Below are 21,175 nucleotides of genomic sequence, written 5' to 3'. Positions count from 1 at the left end.
GAAATCCAATTAGAGAGGGGGAAGCATCCACACAAATATCTGTGCTCTATGTGCTCTTCCTCCTGTGCCCTTGGGCTTCCATTTATTTAATAATGAATTGCCTCAGTCACCCTTGTAAATACAGCACGCACGCACACACACACTCACTCACTTTGACTTACTCTCTCACATGCATCACACTCTCTCTCTCACACACACACACACACACACACACACACACACACACACACACACACACACACACACACACACACACACACACACACACACACACACACACACACACACACACACACACACACACACACACACACACACACACACACACACACACACACACACACAGTACATTTACCCCTAGTTATACGAGTCTCCCTCACTGCTTTAGAAAATGAGTTCTGCTTCGTTTATGGATCCCGTTTATACTGTGCTGCTTGGACGCTAATTTATTTCACCAATTTCACAAAAGGGCAAACCAATTTCAAGTTTGGTTGAAAAGTGGATTCATGCATCCTAATGGTAATTTTCCTAATTGTATCATTGATGGAGTAGGGGGGAATGTGCTGCAGGCCATTAATGAGAAAAGAACCCTGACAGGGTGAGCGGGCAATAAATCAATAATCTAACTCACAATATTGATTAAAAAAAATATTATATTGAAAATAAGTATATTTAATTGCCTAACGAGGTCTGTGGTGACAGCAGCGTCAATTAAAATGCAGCAGCACTGATCTAGGTTTTCTAACATTAGAACCGCCAGAGATTTTTTATACCTAAAACCGCCACCGGGGTCAAATTGACCCGGCATTAGACTGCATTAATTTTCAAGGTAAAAGTATTACTTTAAAAAGAAAAATGGTCCTGTGGTATTGGTATTTTGACAAGCAATTTTGTTAAATTGTTTCGTTTATTAACGGTACAACATAGGGTTTCGTGAGGCCGTTGTCGTTGTTGGGTGAAAAGCAAACAGCTGTTTGCTGCGGAGCGCAGCGCGAGCAGTCTCCCGTGAGCGGGAGCGCGCTCCTTCACTACAGACTGTCGCAATCAATCTATCTATTTATCTCTCTCTCTCTCAATCTATCTCTCAATCTATAAGGAACCGCAGTAGACAAAAGGCATTGCTATATAGCAACACGTCATGTTTGTTTACACGCGAAATCAATAGCGAGAAAAGGGGTGGGGTCAATATGACCCGTTTGGCGGAAATAGGCATAAATGGCCATTTTTAGGGCGATTTCTTCAATCTGACTTCATATTGGCCATTTTTAACAACATAGGGTGCTACATAACACACTTTCAGGAATAGTCACAGACTGGGAGACTTTAATATGTTATTGAAAAAAAGTTACATACAATAAAAAACAGCTCTGGGTCAAATTGACCCGATTGGCGGTTCTAGTGTTAACTGTCCACATTTTCTTTTCCATAAACCAGTCTTTAAACACTACCAGAGCCCATATCGTGTTCCTGTTGGTGTTTACTTCTTGTATGTCTTCTTCTGTTGTTCCCGCTCGTGTTTACTTCTTGCCCAGTTTCGTCTGCTGATTTCTCGTCGTCCAGCTCTCTGTTTTTTAAACTCTTTCTCTTGCACTATTTTTTCTCTTTTTCTTTCCCTTACTTGACTTCACAATTCATCTTGAAGAAAATCCAAAGAGAGCTATTTCTCCCTTTCCTTCGCTGACGTCTAAATGTTTCCTTCTGCTGTCTCTCAGGGAGAAGATGCCGTTCCACCATGTGACGGCAGGCCTGCTCTACAAGGGGAACTACCTGAGCCGCTCGCTATCCGAGAGCGACAGCGACGTCCTGGCCAGCATCTCCGTGGAGGAGCTGGACGGTGAGTACAGTGAGATCTCAAGAAAATGTCTGGCTGCTGTCCTGCTTTTAGCTACATTTGTATTTAAAGGCATTGGCTGGTGCTGCCTGCCTTTTAACCCCATATTGAAAGCAGTTGACCTAAAATAAGCATGAGCCAATGATATTTTAACAGTTCTGCTTTATGTTGTTACTCTAACCCAGGGGTCTGCAACCCCTGGCCCGCATGCCAATGGTGGCACGCGGCACCATAACCAGTGGCACACTAGGAATAAGTGGAATAAGTGTGCAAAATATTTAAATTGTATTTTCGGATCCTGAACGAGACCGCCGCCAGGGCGCGTCTCCCTGTTACCTGCAGAAAGAAGCCATGCACGCAACGCAGCTCCGCTCTCTTTAAATCCAGGCGACTTTCTGGCGCAGTGCTGATAGTTTCACCACAGAGGAAAGCACTTCACAAATTCCAAGGACGTAACCATGGAGTCAACATTGGAGGGGACCAAAAATTCAATCAAAATGGTAATACTGAAGGTGGGGCTTCCGGTGACGCAGAGCTCTCAAGCATTTCACTCCAGTCACACTTTGTATTTCTCACGCAGAGATCTCTTTCCAGGGTACCGCCCACCAAACTAGGCTTGTGTGAGACGCGTGCACTCCACTAGCACCCCCCCCCCCCGTTGACATTCGCGATACAGAGGGCTTCATACTCCACTAGCACCCCCCGCCCCCCCCCCCCCGTCGTTGACATTCGTGGTGCAGAGGGCCTCATGGGAACTTTGAGGGGAGTCAGAAGTTGGAGTACCAAACACCGCTGCCACAATCTCACTCTGAACTCTGTTCAAAACTTGAGAGCCCTGGGTGACGTCATGAGAGAAGTGGCAGCTTAGAAGTGGAGCTCCGCCAGACTATACACAAAAATAGAGACAACTTGTAATATAAGACGTTTTAAAAAATAAGAAAGAGCACTCTTGCATGATGAGCTCGTCAACCAGAAACAAAGCCCCCAACAAACAACATATCTCAAGGGAAAAAAACTGATAAACAACGGAGACCGGCCAGCCCAGCTAGCGCTAGCTTGACAACAGATAGCAACATGTGCGAGTCGGACCATGAAGTTACGTTGATGGGTGAGCTGTAGTGATGGGAATTCCGGCTCTTCTTGGTGAGCCGGATCACTTGGCTCGGCTCACCAAGAAACCCCCTTTTTTGCGCAGCGGTCCAGACATAGACATCAAACGGAGACACACATATTCAGTTGATATTTACTTTGGCATTAGGGCAGGGATATCTAGATACTTTCCAATTGTGCTATTTTTAAAGCAAGTAACGATGTTTTCAAATCTGTAATCAAAAAGCTCCTCAAAAACACTATCGAAGCAGTTCCTGCCGTTGCTACGTTAGTTCAAACAGTAACAACGGACTATTTTTCTTTAGCGGATGCATGTCAATTTAAATAAATACATACAACTATTTTTTAAATCAATAAAATACTTTTCTAAATCCATAAAAGCATTTAAATTAATATTGGGAGTCATGTCGTTACTTTGTTGAGCATGTGGCCATGTAATAAGCGGGATAATGTGCACATTGCACATTGCATAATGTGCCTTCATTCCGATCTAGATCCCTCCGCAAAAAAGAAAAAGAACCGGCTCGTTCGCGGGTGCGAACCGGCTCCTGTCGTTCACTTAAAAGACCGACACATCACTAGTGAGCTGGGGAAACTCCGCAAGGAAAATCAAGAGGGGCATAATCAAACAAAAATGTCTCTGGATCGACTGGAACAGACGGTGCTAGATATAGAAGTTCAAATGGGCGAACATGAAGGGAGGATTGGAAAGTTGGAGGACAGAGTCGGCATGGCCGAGGACGTAGCGGTGCGGCATCAGAGGGCGCTCCGATACCTGATCCACCGTGATATTGCCCTCTCAGCCACCTGCGACGACTTGCAGAATAGACTGAGAAGAAATAATGTGAGAATCTTTCAGGTACCAGAGAGGAGTGAGGGAGGAAACATGGCAGAATTTATTAAAGAACTGTTACACAAGGTGCTTAAAATACCATCACTAACGGATATTAAGATAGAGAGAGCACACCGCTCACTCCCGTTTACGCCACATACTGTAGAGACCCGACAGCCCCTCCAAGACACATCATCGTGAGATTTTTGGACGCAGCGGTTAAAGATCTGGTGATACGACATGCATGGAGTCAGGGACAGGTCTCCTTCCAAGATAAAAGAATATTTTTTGATCAAGATTACTCTCCCGAGTTACACAAGAAGCGGGCAAAGGTGCACGAAGTCATCAAGTAGCTAAAAAAGAAGGACATACTGGCGAGGTGTATATACCCAGCGCAGTTAAAACTCAAGCTGGGCACGGGGGAGAAGACCTACACCACACTGTCCAGCGCTGCAGAGGGGCTGAAAGGCCTGGGAGTCGACGTGCGCTGCGGAGAAAGAGAACGCAAGGAGGATGAGTTAAAGTCCATGTAATGTCCAAAATAAATGTTATTCTGTGTTAATAAATCGCTTCATCACTTTCCACTGTTTCATTTGACATATCAACATCAATGATTCTTTCCATAAATACCCCCCAAATAACATGAAATGTGTGCCACTTTCCCTTGTTATTCCGCTCCGGTAGCGAAAAGCTTGCCAGCCATTAACCCAGCTGTGTGACGTCACACGTGGCAAACACCAGCCTCGTCTGGATTGTTTGTTTTGTATCCTTCCGCTATTTTCGCTCAACATATGTGTAACCGGACCTCGCTAAACTTTTTTTATCTAACAATTCATGATGGGGAAGCGATGTGTAGTTGTGAGCTGTGAATGTTTCCTGATTGCTATAAACATTGATCATGGGTGCTGGAAGATTGTGCACAAAACTCGGGTCAGAATTAAGTTACTACAGGTGTTATGCCAGCTTGAGCTAAATGTCACCAGAGTACAGTGAACTTGCCTAGTGACTGAAATATATAAAAGTTGAAGTGAAATAAGTAAGGCCAAAAATGAATTACGTCTGAATATCTTTATTATTTTTACCACTTTTAATTATTTGTGGGCTCGCACATATACCAAAATAGACTAATGTACACTGCAATAAAGATAAAATGTTACAAGTGAAAAATTAACAAAAGAACCCTTTTTTATTTATCAAACAGTAAATTAATACAATCTTACAAATTTGTGATTTGGAAAATGTTGTTATATTTACATGTTTCTTTGGAAAAATAATATTGTAAATGATGTACTTTGTAAATTATTTACATCATGCGAAACCATTTGAACCAGTTCAGCTGCATGACTTATGTCAAATTACAGATTGACCATTGAAATCCCTGATAGCGGCCTCCCGGTTCAGGGTAAGTCTTCCGTATCTCGGTTACAGCACATGCAGGCAGCGGGACTCTGATTTTTGGGCCGAGTACACCCCAGCACCAACGTACAAACTGTCGATAAGCTGTATATCGATACTTCCTAATGAAAAAAAAGTATACAGATTATAAATATATTTGGAGAAAAATAAAATGTTATGTAGTACTATTATGTAGCAATGGTTACAAATTGGCTTATAACATGATATTTGTATTTTACTTGTACAAAATAAATATGAGGTTATACATGACTGCTTGACAGAATCATAGACCTCTTATATATTTCCTCACATGTGTAGTTGTTTCTTTTCTCAAGCATACATTGAACTTGCATACACAGAAAAAATAAAAGCCAAGCTGTTTTTGACTGCTTGAAAGAGTTTAATGGTATCTTTAAAAGTGTACCATATCTGTAGCGACTAAAAGTATTATATGAAAGCAAAGCTAATATGCAGTTGGGTCAATCAATATTTACTTACTGGTGTAGTGGGCCATCAACTGCTCTGTGTTGTTGTTTGTATTGAAGATACGCTATTTTCAGTGTCCAAACACTGAGACAGCCTTCTCTAAAGCCTGGGTGGCTAATATAATGCACCTTGGTTTCTCGTCGGTGTCTTCTATCTGGCAGAGTCCTGCACGGGTCTGATTTTCAAGACCCGCTCCCGCCCCGCACCCGTGACGTGCAGTACCGAACCCGCCCCCCGCACATATTGCCAATTAGTTCCGCAACCCGACCCGACCCGCCGGCACATGATCCGCAACCCGACCCCGCATATATATAAGCAGTGACAACGTGCAATTATTAACACACGCAGTTGCATATTTGGCTCAAAAAGCCTGGGATGTTGTTTATTTTCTCCATCTAGGATGACACCAAAAGCCTCCCAGACGTTGGATTTCGCTCTTGAGGAAGAGTTATTGAAAATGCTGTATTCTCCGCTATAGAGAGCTTCACCTCAGCCATTCAGAATGTGGTGCGCTCAGCAGCAGATAGATGCACTGCAGAGGTTATGATTATGCTCGGTACCGCGGAGGAGAGGTCTGAGGATTTAAACATTAAACTAAATTATTATTGTTTAAATATATTTATTATGCAACACCCGCAACCGGACCCGCATCATCTTGGTTTTACCCAGAAGCGAACCCGGAAAAAAGCGTTTGAAAAAATACCACCCGCAAATCACCTTTTTTGCGGGTCACCCGTCGGGTACCCGCGGATACCCGACCTGATGCAGGACTCTGCTATCTGGTCAGTAGGTTGCAAACTGTCTATTTGTTCCATCACCTGCCAGATCTCTCTGCAGCATACACATTCATCTGCAATGGGCATGCTTTCACAGCATTGACATGTACACCTGAATATTGTACATAACATTAAAAAACAAAACAATATCTGCCGGACGTGTGAGGAACAGATGACAAATTAAGATCGACATTTAGTGCAGGTCAAATTAAATAAAACAGAATTTACCATTCAGTATTGCCGACTCGAGTCTCGCCGGCTGCGGAATCCGCTTCTCTTTCACAAGTTTCTGCCTCGTTGTTCGATTGCTGGGCAGGAGGCTCGTACTTATGAGGCAAGATGCCTTGAAGTGAAAGGCTAGCTGGTTCACTCTCTACTTCTGTAACTGAATCCAGATAACCCACCGAATCTGAGCTTGAATGATCGCTGTCGCTGTCGCTGACTGAAGTTATCGCGTTGCTTGCCATTTGGACTGATTTGATCAAATGGCAATGTTTGCCACGTGTGACGTCACCGCTCGTTCGGGAGTGATCGGGGGCGTACTCGGCAAACTTCGGAACCAACATCGGTTTTTAACGTCTATGTCATTTAATTATGACGAAACTTTAAACATTTTTATTTATTTTTATTCTGGTGATATCTAAACTACATGTTAAAAAACACCTGTGTTAGATGCATTACATGGCCTTTAAAGGACGGATGGAGGAGCAGCGGGAAGAAGAAAAGAGACACGGTACTGTCAGCATCGGATCTCAGGACATTCCTGCAAGAAGAAGCTTAAATCGTCTCCCGATGCTGTTTAAAAACCCAAAGTGACTGAAACAGGTTGGGAGTCGGCTCTGTTCTGCACACAGTAACGGTAACACATTGACAGTGGAAAGAAGTTATATAAAGTGGTTGTTACTTGTGCAAATCCTACAAATTAGTTGTTCTCATAAGTTATTCTAATATTTTATTTACCAGTTCTAGGCTCTGGCGGAGCCCGTTTTCTTAGTTCGGAATGAGTGAATTACACTCACTTAGACCTTTTTTACATGTTAGTGTATTATTGGTCAGGTTAGCACTCTATGTGCTTTTTCCCACAGAGAGGGCTGGTCACACCTCTCTGCCCCAGCACCAGTGGGGATCTGTCACAGCTATAGTTCGTTTGCTGTGGCTGATTGGACAGGTGGAAGTTCAGTTCTATGTTTTAAGTGTTTTTTATATGTTTCTCCTGACATATGTTGCGTTCTACAGTATGTTTTTGTTTATGCGATATAGGCAACGTTTTTTCATGTGTCTTCAAGCAGGCAGGGCTATTTACTCTAATGCTAAACAGAGATTATGGCTTACTTAAATATTGTTAGGTATAATGTAAGGGGAATTAACAACCCGATTAAAAGGAAAAAGATTCTGGGACATTAAAGAAAAAGGAATGCTTGGTAGCTCTGATTCAAGAAACTCACTTATCTGAAATAGAACATTTAAAATTAAAGAGAGAATGGGTGGATCAAATCTATAGTGTATCATTTGGGAAGAGTAAAAAAAGAGGAGTAGCTATTTTAATTAACAAATCAGTATAGTATAACAATGAGAAAGTCCTCCAGGATATTGAGGGTCGTTATGTTATGGTAATTGGAACAATAGCTGGCCTAAAAATAACTATCTTAAATGTGTATGCACCAAATGAAGACTGTGATTTATTTTTTTAAAAGATTGCAGCCCTAGTGGCAGATAATGGAGAGGGAATAATAATCATAGGGGGGGACTTCAATTGCACATTGAACAACAGAATGGATAGATTACCCTTAACAATAAGACCCCTGCCTAAAATGTCCAGAAATGTCTTAAACATAATGAAGGAGCTGGGATTAGTTGATATCTGGCGACGCCTACACCCAAGTGACAAAGACTTTACGTTCATGTCCCATGTACATTGAAGTTATTCAATGAAAATGTATCTGGGGTTAGATAAATGGTTTAAGTACTGGAGACTTAACGTCTCACTATTGGCAGATAACCGGATAAAATAGGAAATACGTTCTGCAATATCCGAATACTTTGCCTTGAATGATAATGGTGAGGTCTCCCCCTCGGTGCTATGGGATGCTGGTAAGGCCACGATTAGGGGCAACATTATTTCTATAGGATCTAAATTAAAGAAACAAAGACTGGCGAAACAACAAGAATTGGAAACAGAAATTAAAAGATTAGAGAGGGAACATAAGACATCTAGAAAAGAGGAAGTACTCAAAAAGTTGAAGGAAGTTAGAATGAAGCAAGATGCAGCATTAACTTACAAAGCAGAGGGAGCCCTCAGGTTCATAAATAGAAAATATTACAAAATGGGAAATAAGGCTAGCAGATTATTGGCATTTCAATTTAGAAAAGCCCAGTCCAGCCGCATTATCTCCAAAATTAAACATCCTGAAACTAACCAGACAGAAACGGTCCTAGGAAAATATCAGATGCTTTTGCAAAATATTATGCGCAACTGTATAAAAGCGAAGATCAGGAATTTAAGGAAGAAAGAATTAGTGAATTTTGAAAGCCCCTCAATATGAATAAACTGGCAACTGACGAAGCATCTAAGTTAGTAGAGCCTGATCAGAGAGGAGGAAATTAAGGAAACTATTACTAAACTAAAAAACAACAAATCACCGGGAGTAGATGGGTATGCAGGTGAATATTATAGAGCCTTCATAAATGATCTTTCTCCTATATTATGTAGAGTATATAATTTTGTCTTAAATGCAGGAGACCCCCCAAAATCGTGGTCAGAAGCTATCATCACAGTCCTGCATAAAGAGGGAAAGGACCCCACACAGTACACTAGTTATCGCCCCATAAGTCTTCTATGCGTTGATTACAAAATACTAACTTCAATCTTAGCAACCAGAGTACAACATAATTTAAAGAAGTTGATAAAACCGGACCAGAAAGGATTTATTTCAGGTCGTCAAGGGAGACATAATGTAAGGAGAGCTTTAAACCTTCAGTCAATAGCGGCAAAAGATAAACAACCTTCAATGCTTCTCAGCTTAGATGCTGAGAAAGCATTTGATAGAGTTGACTGGCTATTTCTTAAACAAATATTATTGGAAATGGGTTTTGGAGAAAAATTTACTACATGGATTAGTTTGCTTTATAAGGATCCTAAATCAATAATAAGAGTAAATGGGCATTGTTCGGATTGTTTTAAAGTGGAGAGACTCAATGTCACCTCGTCTCTTCACACTCAGTATTGAACCCTTAGCGGAGGCTATACGCCAAAATAAACAGATTCAAGGAATAGCGGACGAGGGAGGGTCAATACATAAAATATCTTTATTTGCAGATGACATTTTACTCTTTATAAAACACCCCCTATCTTCTATTCCAGCTCTTATGCAGTGCTTGTCTAAGTATGGGGCAATTTCAGGATACAAAATGAATCCAATTGAATCAGAAGCAATGATGATAACAGGGAGTTGGCCTACACAATTAAACAAGGATGTTTCTTACCGTTGGTCCAAGCAGGGGTTTAGATATGTAGGGATTATCATTACTCGCCACCCTATGCATTTATTTGAGGCTAACTATAATACACTAATAAAGCAAATAAAGAATGACATGATACGGTGGGAAATTCTCCTCCTGTCGCTATTCGGAAAGGTAAAGACTGTAAGAATGAACATACTCCCTCGATTACTCTTCCTATTTCAATCCCTTCCCGTGGAAATTCCAGCCTCCATTTTCAACATGTTAAATAGACTTATATCTAAGTTTATTTGGCAGAATAAGAGACCCAGAGTAAGACTTAAAACTCTTTTTCTACCAAAAGAGAAGGGAGGCTTAGGCCTGCCAAATTTGAAATATTATTATTGGGCTGCTCAGTTAACGGCAATAGTGGCCTGGATTAGAAAGGACGAGGAACCGGGATGGTTACAGATTGAGTGAAACGTAAGGCAATTTCTAAGGTTGTGTCGTTATCAGTTCTGCCTTTTATTGATATCAAATCTGTCAAGAAAGTTAAGATTGAGAACGAGTGGATAAGGCATAACCTGAAGTTGTGGACGGCAGTTAAAAAAAAATTCAGGAGCCCAGAATCAATATCAAGAGCCATGCCAATTATAGGCAATATAGAGTTTCTTCCATCTATAAGGGATGGAGGTTTTAAAGGATGGGCCGATAAAGGTCTTATCACAATTAACCAAATGTTTGATGGAAGAGATGTCAAATCCTTCTCCCAACTTCAAGAACAATATGGGCTCCTGTCAAAGGATTTGTATAGGTACTTCCAGATAAGACACTATATTACAAGCCACAAGGAAAGAGAAGAAATCCCAAAAAATCCAAACATTATAGAAGAATATTTTATTAGTATTGCAGAAAAATGCTTCCCAAATAAGAAACATGTCTCTCACTTATATAAGAGGCTTATGGCAGACGACTCCCAAAATACCTGGAATGTTAAAGATAAATGGGAATTGGAACTAAACATTATAATCGAAGATGCAGTCTGGGAAAGCTTATGTGTGGGCAGTCATAAAGGAATTAATAGTCAGTTATGGAAAGAGTTTAATTGGAAGCTGAAAATCAGATTTTTTAACACTCCTTTTTTAATTTCTAAATATATTCAAGGACCATCAGTCGCATTATGTTCGAGTAAATGCGGAAAAATAGGGGATCATACACATATCTTTTGGGATTGCCCAGTAATTGAAGGATTTTGGAAATCTGTTAAAGAGGAGATTAAAAACATCCTGGAAATGACTGTTCCTCTGGAGCCCATGTTGTTCTTGCTCAGGATTATACCTACAGACATTTACGATTCAGACCAGAGGTACATATTACGGATACTGTTATTAATTGCCAAAAAGATTATAACTGTGAACTGGAAAAATACAAAATCTCCGACAATCATTCAGTGGAAGCACAGACTTAAACAAGTCTACACGATTAATTAATCGTTAAAAATTAGAGATAAAAATTAGAGATAAAAATGGACTCTTTTACCCAAAGATGGAGCTGTGTTAAAATATATCTGGATGTATCGCTGGTTGAAGAGGGTTGTTGAAACTGAACCAAACTTAAGATGAATACTAGGGAAAAAGTCCCTTTGTAACTGATCCTGCTGTGCCAAAGATGTCAGTCCCTGTGTAAAATGCTTTCATTAATATTTATTTGATTTTTATTTATTTATTTTTATATCCCAGTTTACATTTATTTATATTATTTACTTCATTATTTCAATTTATACTGGATTTGCTTTATTTCAATATTAACCATACTTTGCTTTGTCGTGTAATCCGTCCTATTTCAGGATATGTCTTGTCTTGTTTTGTTAAAAGGAAAATAAACAGTTAAAAAAAATAAAAAATGTCAATACTAATTTCCTGCTATTCAAAGGGAAAATATATAAAAATTCACTCACACATGGGATACTTTAAAACCTGTTAAACCCCAATATTCATGAAACTGTGTCTCAGGCATGGTCGTAGGAAGCATCCTCAATGTTGGTGGGACAATTTGACGGGGGGTGCAGGACCTAACCTCCTCTAGGAGGGTCCGGGGGCATGCTCCTCCGGGAAGATTTGTTTTTAAATGTTGAAGTTAAATGCATCAATCTGGTGCACTTTGAGAGCAACATTAGGGAATAAATCTATGGATACATCTCTCAACACCCATATGAAACAGAACTGCAAACAGATTTACTTTTTCTTTATGCATATTTTACAAATCACTCCCCTATTCCTGAAAAGTTTGGTTTCATCATCAGAACTATAAGTTATTTACACAAAGAAGCCGAAGGGTTCATTAACATTACCATTACAAAATAAAATAATATAGTTTAGGGCTAACTAGAAAAAGATACCAGAACTGATGGAGGGCAAATTAAAACATGACTGACCTGCTTGGAGCATCAACGCTAACTGAAGCTGGACTCGGACGTGCGACAGCGAAATACACTCCTCGGGTACAAAATAAAGGTATGCATAAACAAACAAAGGCGGAACCAATTTACATATGAAAAGAATATATCATTTTGGTGAAGTTCACAATAACAGAAAATAAAGATTTTCAAGTATACAAATTGTCAAAATAAAAAAGTCATAGAATAGCAATTTTATTTTAATTTGTTCTATATCAGTTAGGCTGGGATGCCCCCCCCCCCCCACCCAATGTATATGGTGAATTTGGCCCTGATATTAGGGTCATGCAGAGTGAGATGAGATCGCTGTCCCTTTAAGAGAGAGAGAGAGGGGTGTGGTGTGTGCATGTGTGTATGTGGATGGTAGAGCGAGAGTGAGCGAGCGTGTGTATGTTTCTGGAAGTGAAACGAGGCAGCAGAAAAACAGAGGTCCGTGATGTATTTTGTGAAACAGAAGAACAACTAAATAAATGCAACGGCCTCCCAAGAAGAGCTCGCCTCTCTCCAGTCATTTAAGCTAAAGTGGGTTATTTAACGTGAAGCCTGTTGCTTCTGCCCTGGGAGACGACAGAGAGTCATCCCCCTGTTTCCTCCACTACGGTGTGGGAGCCGACAGGAAAGTTCAACACACAGATGGCTAGTCCGCCCCTTTGTAGCATATTATTTCGATGAGAGATGAGCAGATCGCCACTGGGCTTTCAACTAAAGACACAGCCACGCAGAAAACTGCGGCATTTGTACAGCTCCTTATGGGTACTATACAAGGCCGAATTCACCATATACATTGGGGGGGGGGGGGGACATCCCCCCCAATATTCAGATACGCTCAAAATGTCCCCCCCAATATATAGCCCCACAGGGTATGGGTATCCCATATGCTAGTGAATCTTTATATATTTTTCCTTTGAACGGCAGGAAATTAGTATTCAAATTTTGATTGAATTTTTGGTCCCCCCCAATGTTGACTCCATGGTTACGACCTTGCCATCATAACATGTGTGTTCTGGAGAATCACAGAACGGACAATCGTCCTTATTATTGTGCCGTTCAAACCAATCATTTAAATTTGTTTGTTAAATTCGGCATCATGTAAGTTGCGCTGACAGGTCCACACACTGCTTCCCCGCAGCGAGGCTCCCCCGCCCTCCTGCAGACAGTTCACGAGCGTCGAGCTCCTCACCCCCCCGGGCAGACTGAGGGTGAAAAGAGGTGCTGCAGCACAGGCAGTATGAGAAAAAAAAAAGAGCTTTTTCAACATTAAAGGTGGGGTATGTAATTTTTTTCAGAAACACATCCCGATAGCAATGAATATATTAAATGCTTTGACAATAAATACATAAAAAAAGGTCATCTGTGGAAGCTGTAGTACTGTAAAAAGCAAGACCAATCATCTGAGCTAAAATAACTGGATGGCCTACCTGGCTGTCAGCCTTCCATCTGTGCACAAACTTATCTCGTGCCCTCAATGGTCATGTGCGCGTTTGTGTGTGTTGGAGGAGGGGCACTGTAAGGAAGAGGCACATTTTTTCCGGTTGTGTACTTTCATATTCTAGCGCACTCGAGCTGGTTTCTCCAAAATTACCTACCCCACCTTTAAAGCATGGAGACATGTCAAAATACAATTCAAACTTGAATTTGAACATGTGTACAATAGGTACCCCTTTTGAGGCGCGGGAAGGTATTTTGAGTGGGGGTGCTGAGGTGCTGGACTCCAGTGAACACTATTACGGGCACTATAGAGCACGCACAAAAAAACTCCCTACACGCAAACACACAGTAAACCCGCGACTGTTACAATGAAGGCTCGATAATCAGCTCACGGCATATAGGCAGGGGTAAAGTGCTATTTTTTACGAGTGGGGAGCGGACCTCCCCTCCTCTAGGGGGGTCCGGGGGGATGTTCCCCCGGGAAGATTTTTTTAAAATATTGAAGTTAAAAGCATCAATCTGGTGCACTTTGAGAGCAACATTAAGAGATCTATGGATACATCTCTCAACACCCAGATGAAACACAACTGTAAGCAGATGTTCTTTTTCTTTATGAATATTTTACAAATCACTCCCCTTTCAAACTGTATTCTTGTTTTACTGCCATATAGTATTTCATAACTGTTTTTCCTTTATTCTCTTTTTTTTTTATAACTATAATGATCATATGAAGGTGTGCCGCGGAAATAATCTTTTGAATAATTTTTGACCAAACCGTTTGAGACCCACTGAGATAACTTAGACTAAAGTTAACTATCTAAACACTCAGAGAGTCCTTTAGCTCATCTGAGTCTCTCAGTCTGACAGGAGAGCTCTCCTCCGGCTTGTTGTGGAACAAACAGCTCCGTATGTCCGTTAGTGCAGCTAGCTAACCAGATGCTAACAACACGGTCCCTGCTGCTGGCACCGGTCCCTCTCTCTCCCCCTCTCTCACACACACTAAATGCGCTATTTCCGCACACACACAGAGCCGCGAGCTTGAATGACACAAGCACTTTTATTTCCATGCAACTCTCTGATTGGTCTGGTGTCTTGCCTCTGTTGCATTCACTGAACACGGGAAATTACAGTCCTGCCGTCCTTTCTAGTGTCTTGATGAGGTTCACGTAAAGCACGGTTAATGTATTATATTATTGAGGTAGAATTGTCCGGGCCTACAGAAAAAACATTCGGGGCAGGCCAAAATATTATTTTACCAACAATGTGGAATTTATTGGCTACATATTACACAGATTATGCACAGCGGGAGCAGCAATAACCGTCAAAATAATAATTCAGACAGGGGAGCTCCGCACCCCCTGCCTGCCGCTAGGGGGTGCTGCAGCGCCCTCAGCACCCCCCTTCCCGCGCCCATGCCCCTTTAAGTCTCTTAAAGCCCCCCTCTTGAAAAAGCCATGATTGTCTTGCAAGAAAAAACCTGCTGCATCTTGGCAAACACATATTCAAGCCTTGGTACTGGATGGTGACTCTTGATTTGCATGACTAGTTTGAGTTGGTATGGTCAGCATTTAACATTGAATGGTTAGTTTGGGATATGTCGTCTAGCAGGAAGTTTGGCAAGAGCTTTTTTTACCATGTTTCGAGAGGCTACGATGTAGACACAACATCATGGGTGGAGATAGGGTAATAGCTAGGGGGCGCTAGATTCTAGAAATCTGGTTCTGGTGAGCCAAATCTTCATCTTTTTGCTTTCCAACCTAGAAATCCCATATAAAGGACTGTGTTTTAAAAAAATATGAATCCAGGATGAAGGAAGGAGAAGGATGGAGGAAAAAGAGCATTAGCAGCTGTCTGAAGAAATAGGCTTCTGCCAGACTGCAGGTACACTTGTATTCATTGCATGTATTACATTTTTTTATAATTTTTAAATTAATTGAGAGTCTTTAATCAGGTCAAACCCTAACTTAAATGATTTAGTAGGATCACTAGTAGAACATAAACCCTATTCCCCAGGTCCCAGACTGACACGTTTTGTACCAAAACGAGCTTTTGCGCTGAAACAACTGAATATTTTCTGTAAAATGTAAAAGACAATAAAATATGTTCAGGGCTGCAAAATGCTGTGTCCTTATGAGATCTTGTTGTTGTCTGTGCATGTGTGTACACATATTCAAAGCTAAATGTGTGTTGTGTTGCTCTGGTTTTCTGAGGCTCAGTGGAGTAAGTACAGAGTACAGTGGCTCAACTGTTCACATACACTGAAAAAGTCTGTTTTGTCACGATATATCTCCTTTTAAAGTGTAAAAAAAAGTTATGAACGGGAAAACAGGAGACTTATTTTAAGACTGATCAGCCGGTCACACAGTGGGAGCCACTGCTTAGAAAAGGACTATTTTGGGCAACAGGCTTAGTCACACTGCAGATTCCCAAACCCATAGGAGCTTTGTTTTTAGAGAACATACCAAGTTACTTAACAGATTCTTAAATAATATGGTACACCGGAGGATAAACCTGTGAAAGGTGTTGTTTCAACGGACAGGTGCTGATCCGCCCCAGTCACTCTTATAGTCAGTAATGCTTTGAAAGACAATAGGGGGCTACTAACCAAGCAGCATCCTGCTCATCTGAGCCCACAGAGCCCAGTCATGCATTATTCTCTCCGTACTTTAACTCAACAGGAGCATCACGGTCGGCTGACTTCTGTCTCTGACTTTACATCTGTGCTGTGGCAGAGGCTGTGTTCATGAACCCTTTGTTTTCCAATCTGTTTGAGGGTAATCACTTGAACCCGTAGAACACAAACCTGATCAATTACAGTCTGCAGGAGTCAGCAGGCTCACAGACGGCAAACAAACTCCCCGGACCTCAAAAATATTAATCCATTTGATGCAACATTAAGCCTGCACCCGGAAAATTGGCTTCGTAGCGCACGGTAATAACCAGATACTGTGTCAGGGTTTTAATATGCATGGAGATAGTTGCAGCGTATGAATTCCTCATTCCTATTTCAACGGCTGCATGCTGTTTGGTGAGTAAGAAACGGCTTGTGGTTAGAGGGTCAGTATGAGGACAACTGACAAACTACAGCCTGTCGACTGTAATTACCGTATCAGGGTTCTACACACTTCATGCTGGATGAGTGGTGGGATCACAGAGGGCGTGCAGCTCCAAGGTCAACAGTTTGGTTGTTTAGACTCTAATATGTTATGAGGAATGAGTCATTCCGCCCTTGTCAGTTAAGAAGTGCTTGTCAGTAAGACACTTAACCTGAAAAATCACACTCCCTTTAAATCAGTCAGACCACAGTGCACAGATGTCACATACATTCAGCTGGGAGCGCAGCATTTTTCTGCCTTCGGTGAGGTCTTTGATAAATGTTTATGAATTGACTTTAAAAATCATATAAAAAATCCTGCTTGTTAACTTTCAAATAGATTGCTGGTAACTGATGCAACATGTCTTAAACTGAACAGATAATCTTTTGGAAGCCTATGTTTCTGCCATGAGTCTAAAAAAGCCCACTGTGAAACGCATATCCTCTGTATCGTCCTTTTTACTCTAAATAGGACGAATATATTAAATATGAATATCATGTTGTAGTACAATGACCATTGAGACCATTAACTCATTAGAAAAAGGTTTACTGAGGTTATACATAGATTGAAAAGTAGGATCATTTTCATGTAGACTTTTATGCAATTTTGCAACCAGTGGAAGTGCTGGCAATGAGAAGTACTGTAAGTTTAACACTCCTGCCTTACAATATTTAAAAGACGCTCTATTTAAGAGATATTTACTGTATTTGTGCAGTGCCGTTAGAGATCTTGCAGCGTTAAATATCTCATCTGGAAGGAGAAGCTTTGGTCAGCTTTAGGAATTTATTTTTGGAGGATGACGCCTTAAGTTTCATTTATTCATTCATCCAGTCACCTGGAAGTAGCCGGCTGTATTTTTCTCCTGTAACTGTGGGGATAGGAGGGCCCACTTTTTAACGGGAATTCTTTGCTTCTCTACCAATTGAGCCACTGAGGGATCAATTCTTTGTAGCACTAAACAGTCATTGCAGCAGGAAGGAGAGCTGAATGTACACTCTTTAAACCAGTAAACAAGAAGTGTAGGATGTAGAAACAGAATTCACAAGATCGATCTTAGAGTTTTCAGTCACTGTGTGTGAACTCAAGCACACCGCCTGCCATCATGCACAGCATATATCTGATCTGTGATCCAGAGAGAAGCCTTAAGGAGATCTGCTGTCTCTGAACACTGGCTTTGTGGACTTAGTTCAGCTTTTACACCCAAATGCCAGTTACAGTTGATGACCCAAATGTGTTCCCCTTTGTTTGTTAGATGATCCGCCTTTGCCTCATGACGTGTGTCCCTATGAGAGCAATATGGAGACAAAGTGATTTAGCTCAACTGTGCAAGAGCAGAGCATGACTGTTCTTATCTTTCTCTTAATTTTCCGGTTGTGGGGCTTCTCCCTGGGGGCCCCAGAGTGTCTTGCAGCGCCACTGCTTACAGTGTGGTTAAAGCCAGGAATATAAAAGAGAACTCTGCTCCTGACCATATTCAAGCAAAATCTACAGGTTTCAATAATATTTTTGTGGAAATAAAAGCTCGGTCCTTGACATTCTTTAAAAGTTTGTGTTTTTAAGTGGATTCTTGAAAGTAAAGTGCTTGAATTTGTATATTTTGTGCAGCAAATACATGCACCTGAAGGGAGACAAGGCGGGGGGGGGGGGGGGGGGGGTTGTCGTAGCGACTTTAAAATCAGCTGTGGTCTAGAGAGAATAATCAGTTAGGTAACAAACGTACAGCAACACAATATTCGCATTAAAAACAATAAGGACCTTTATACTTGCAAGCACGAGCGTCTCATCCAAAGAGCACGTACTGTTCTGAGTAAACAGGCTCTCTTTATAAGAGGACATTAAAGCAGATTTACATTACAACATCATTCTGGGAGGCCAGCTGATACCCCGTCTGGCACAGTATGCAAAACCTCACCCCCTCTGTTGACCACATATACATTTAAGGGTCACTCCCAGAGAGATGACCTAATCAGAGAAACTAAGGTCAGTAATGTTAACACATTTGATTGCACAATTTCCCTAACAGGGTAGACACACATAAACACACCACGGCACATAACACCGGCAGAGGGGGGATTTGGCAGCGTTTCATCAGCAAAGGTGCAGTGCAGATAACAAAGCAAAACTAACAAGAGCAGACTAGCCAGGGGCGGATCAACCGGGGTGGCATGGGGTGGCAACTGCCACCCTAAGAAATAGCATTGCCACCCCAGCTGCCACCCCAGTTGGCATCTTTATTTTGAAAGAAAAGTTGTGGCTCATTGGACATTTATAAGAGAACATCTAATGTCCGAGTGCAAGTGAATGCACCACAAGACGCGAGTCTTGTAACCCCTCCCCCGGCCCTGGCGCGAGCTTGGAAATATGATTGGCAGCGATTTCATTTGAACGGGACGGTGCATAACGAGAACCATTCTGATCCAAGTAGACGGAAGGAATGAGGTATTTGCGGTCTACAATGACAGAGAAGAGACTGTCAAGTTTGGCTGTACTCAGCATTGAATCAAAACGCATTAAAGCTTTGGATCTTAATAAGTTTGTGAGGCGTTTTGCTGAACAAGATGGTAATCGCCGCATTCAGCTGTAATAGGCATGCCAACTCGATGCTCTGCTCACGGATGACTCGATGAGCATAAAAGACTGTCAAGATGATGACCTACGTGTGTATGTGTATATATTTTTTTCTTTGTTGGGGTCTGCCCCCAAAAAACAGTTTGAAGTCCTGAGAAAGTCAAATAAGACGGTGTGTAAAACTTCACTGCCCAGCCAAAAAAAAGTAACCACTTTGATTTAACTAGGCCAGTAGGTAAGGACTTTCCACTGGATAGTAACTGCAGCAATGTTTATATTTTAGCTGAATACACGTTTTTTTAACCCTAACTGATGCAGTTAGTCACTTCTTTAATGTTTGTTCTTTCTGATGTAAAGTCAAGGTTGTGACTGTTTGCAGTAAAGTTGTGGGGCGCTGAACTGTTCCTTTGAATCTTTTGAATTTTGATACATGATAGTAATTACTTGTCTTTCAAACTTGAAGGAGGGTGAGCAAGCACCTTGAGGAACATTCATCATTAACTCCTCCAAAAAATATAGTTTCTTCAATAATAAATGAAGATGTGAATCATAACAGTGATTGACAAGGAATAATATGATTGTTAATAGTAACATATTCATCCAGACAAACATCGATGAGACAGATAATTAATGTACTTATTGCAGCAGTCTGCATAGTTTTGGTAACCCTGCTGGTCTAAGAGTGAAATAAATTCATTCAGCTATTGTTCATTTAAAATTCATTAAATTACTTCTGCCACCTTATATATTTATATTTAAGGCTTTACTGATGTGCCACAATAATGTCACCAAATATTATTGAGTTAAAATATTAATATTGTGGCTTTCCAAGTTAACATTGATTGATATGACTGCGATTAAATCAGCATACACTTCTGCCAAGGGATGCCGCCCCTCAAAATCTCCTGCCACCCTCTTGCACCCCATGAATATTTGTCTAGATCCGCCCCTGAGACTAGCATTTAAAAAATGAATAAAATGTGTATTAATTAACACGTTAACATATACAACTATTAAACAAGCCAGTTATCAAATGAATACAACTGTTTTTATGATTTATAAATTTATGATTGGATTTATCATTGAAAACTTGACCAAACATTTTGTACTGCTGAATTTTCTTACATCGCAATTTCCCAGCGTTTACAGTATATACGGAGATACTTAAAGTTAGTGTTTTTACTGTACAGGACTGTCTCAGAAAATTAGAATATTGTGATAAAGTTCTTTATTTTCTGTAATGCAATTAAAAAAACAAAAATGTCATACATTCTGGATCATTACAAATCAACTGAAATATTGCAAGCCTTTTATTATTTTAATATTGCTGATTATGGCATACAGCTTAAGAAAACTCAAAAATCCTATCTCAAAAAATTAGAATAGTTCCTCAGACCAAGTAAAAAAAAAAGATTTATAACAGCAAAACACAAATCAAACATTTGAAAATGTCCATTAATGCACTCAGTACTTGGTTGGGAATCCTTTTGCACGGATTACTGCATCAATGCGGCGTGGCATGGAGGCAATCAGCCTGTGGCATTGCTGAGTGTTATGGATGCCCAGGATGCTTCAATAGCGGCCTTTAGCTCATTAGCATTGTTGGGTCTGTGTCTTTCAGCTTCTTCTTCACAATACCCCACATATTCTCTATGGGGTTCAGGTCAGGGGAATTTGCAGGCCAATCGAGGACAGTAATGCCATGGTCAGTACACCAGTTACTGGTGGTTTTGGCACTGTGGGCAGGTGCCAGATCATGCT

The 21,175-nt window shown here is 41.0% G+C and overlaps 1 protein-coding gene across 3 annotated transcripts in view; it reads left to right on the top strand.

Moving 5' to 3' along the window:
- The window catches only part of caln1 (calneuron 1), a 274,355-nt gene that overhangs the window by 34,857 nt on the left and 218,323 nt on the right, over window positions 1-21,175 (top strand). For all 3 annotated transcript variants that reach the window (XR_013807575.1, XM_079677744.1, XM_079677745.1), the window contains exon 2: window positions 1,713-1,834. Coding sequence is in view for 2 of the 3 variants with exons in the window: in XM_079677744.1 (XP_079533870.1) it covers window positions 1,713-1,834 (122 nt within the window). In the remaining variant the exon portion in view is untranslated. The remainder of the gene's footprint in view (window positions 1-1,712; window positions 1,835-21,175) is intronic.

This window comes from Notothenia rossii (assembly GCF_949606895.1).
Source record: "Notothenia rossii genome assembly, chromosome: 4".
Classification (NCBI taxonomy): domain Eukaryota; kingdom Metazoa; phylum Chordata; class Actinopteri; order Perciformes; family Nototheniidae; genus Notothenia; species Notothenia rossii.
Note: the sequence above shows the minus strand (reverse complement) of the source record. Positions and strands in the feature narration are given on the sequence as shown.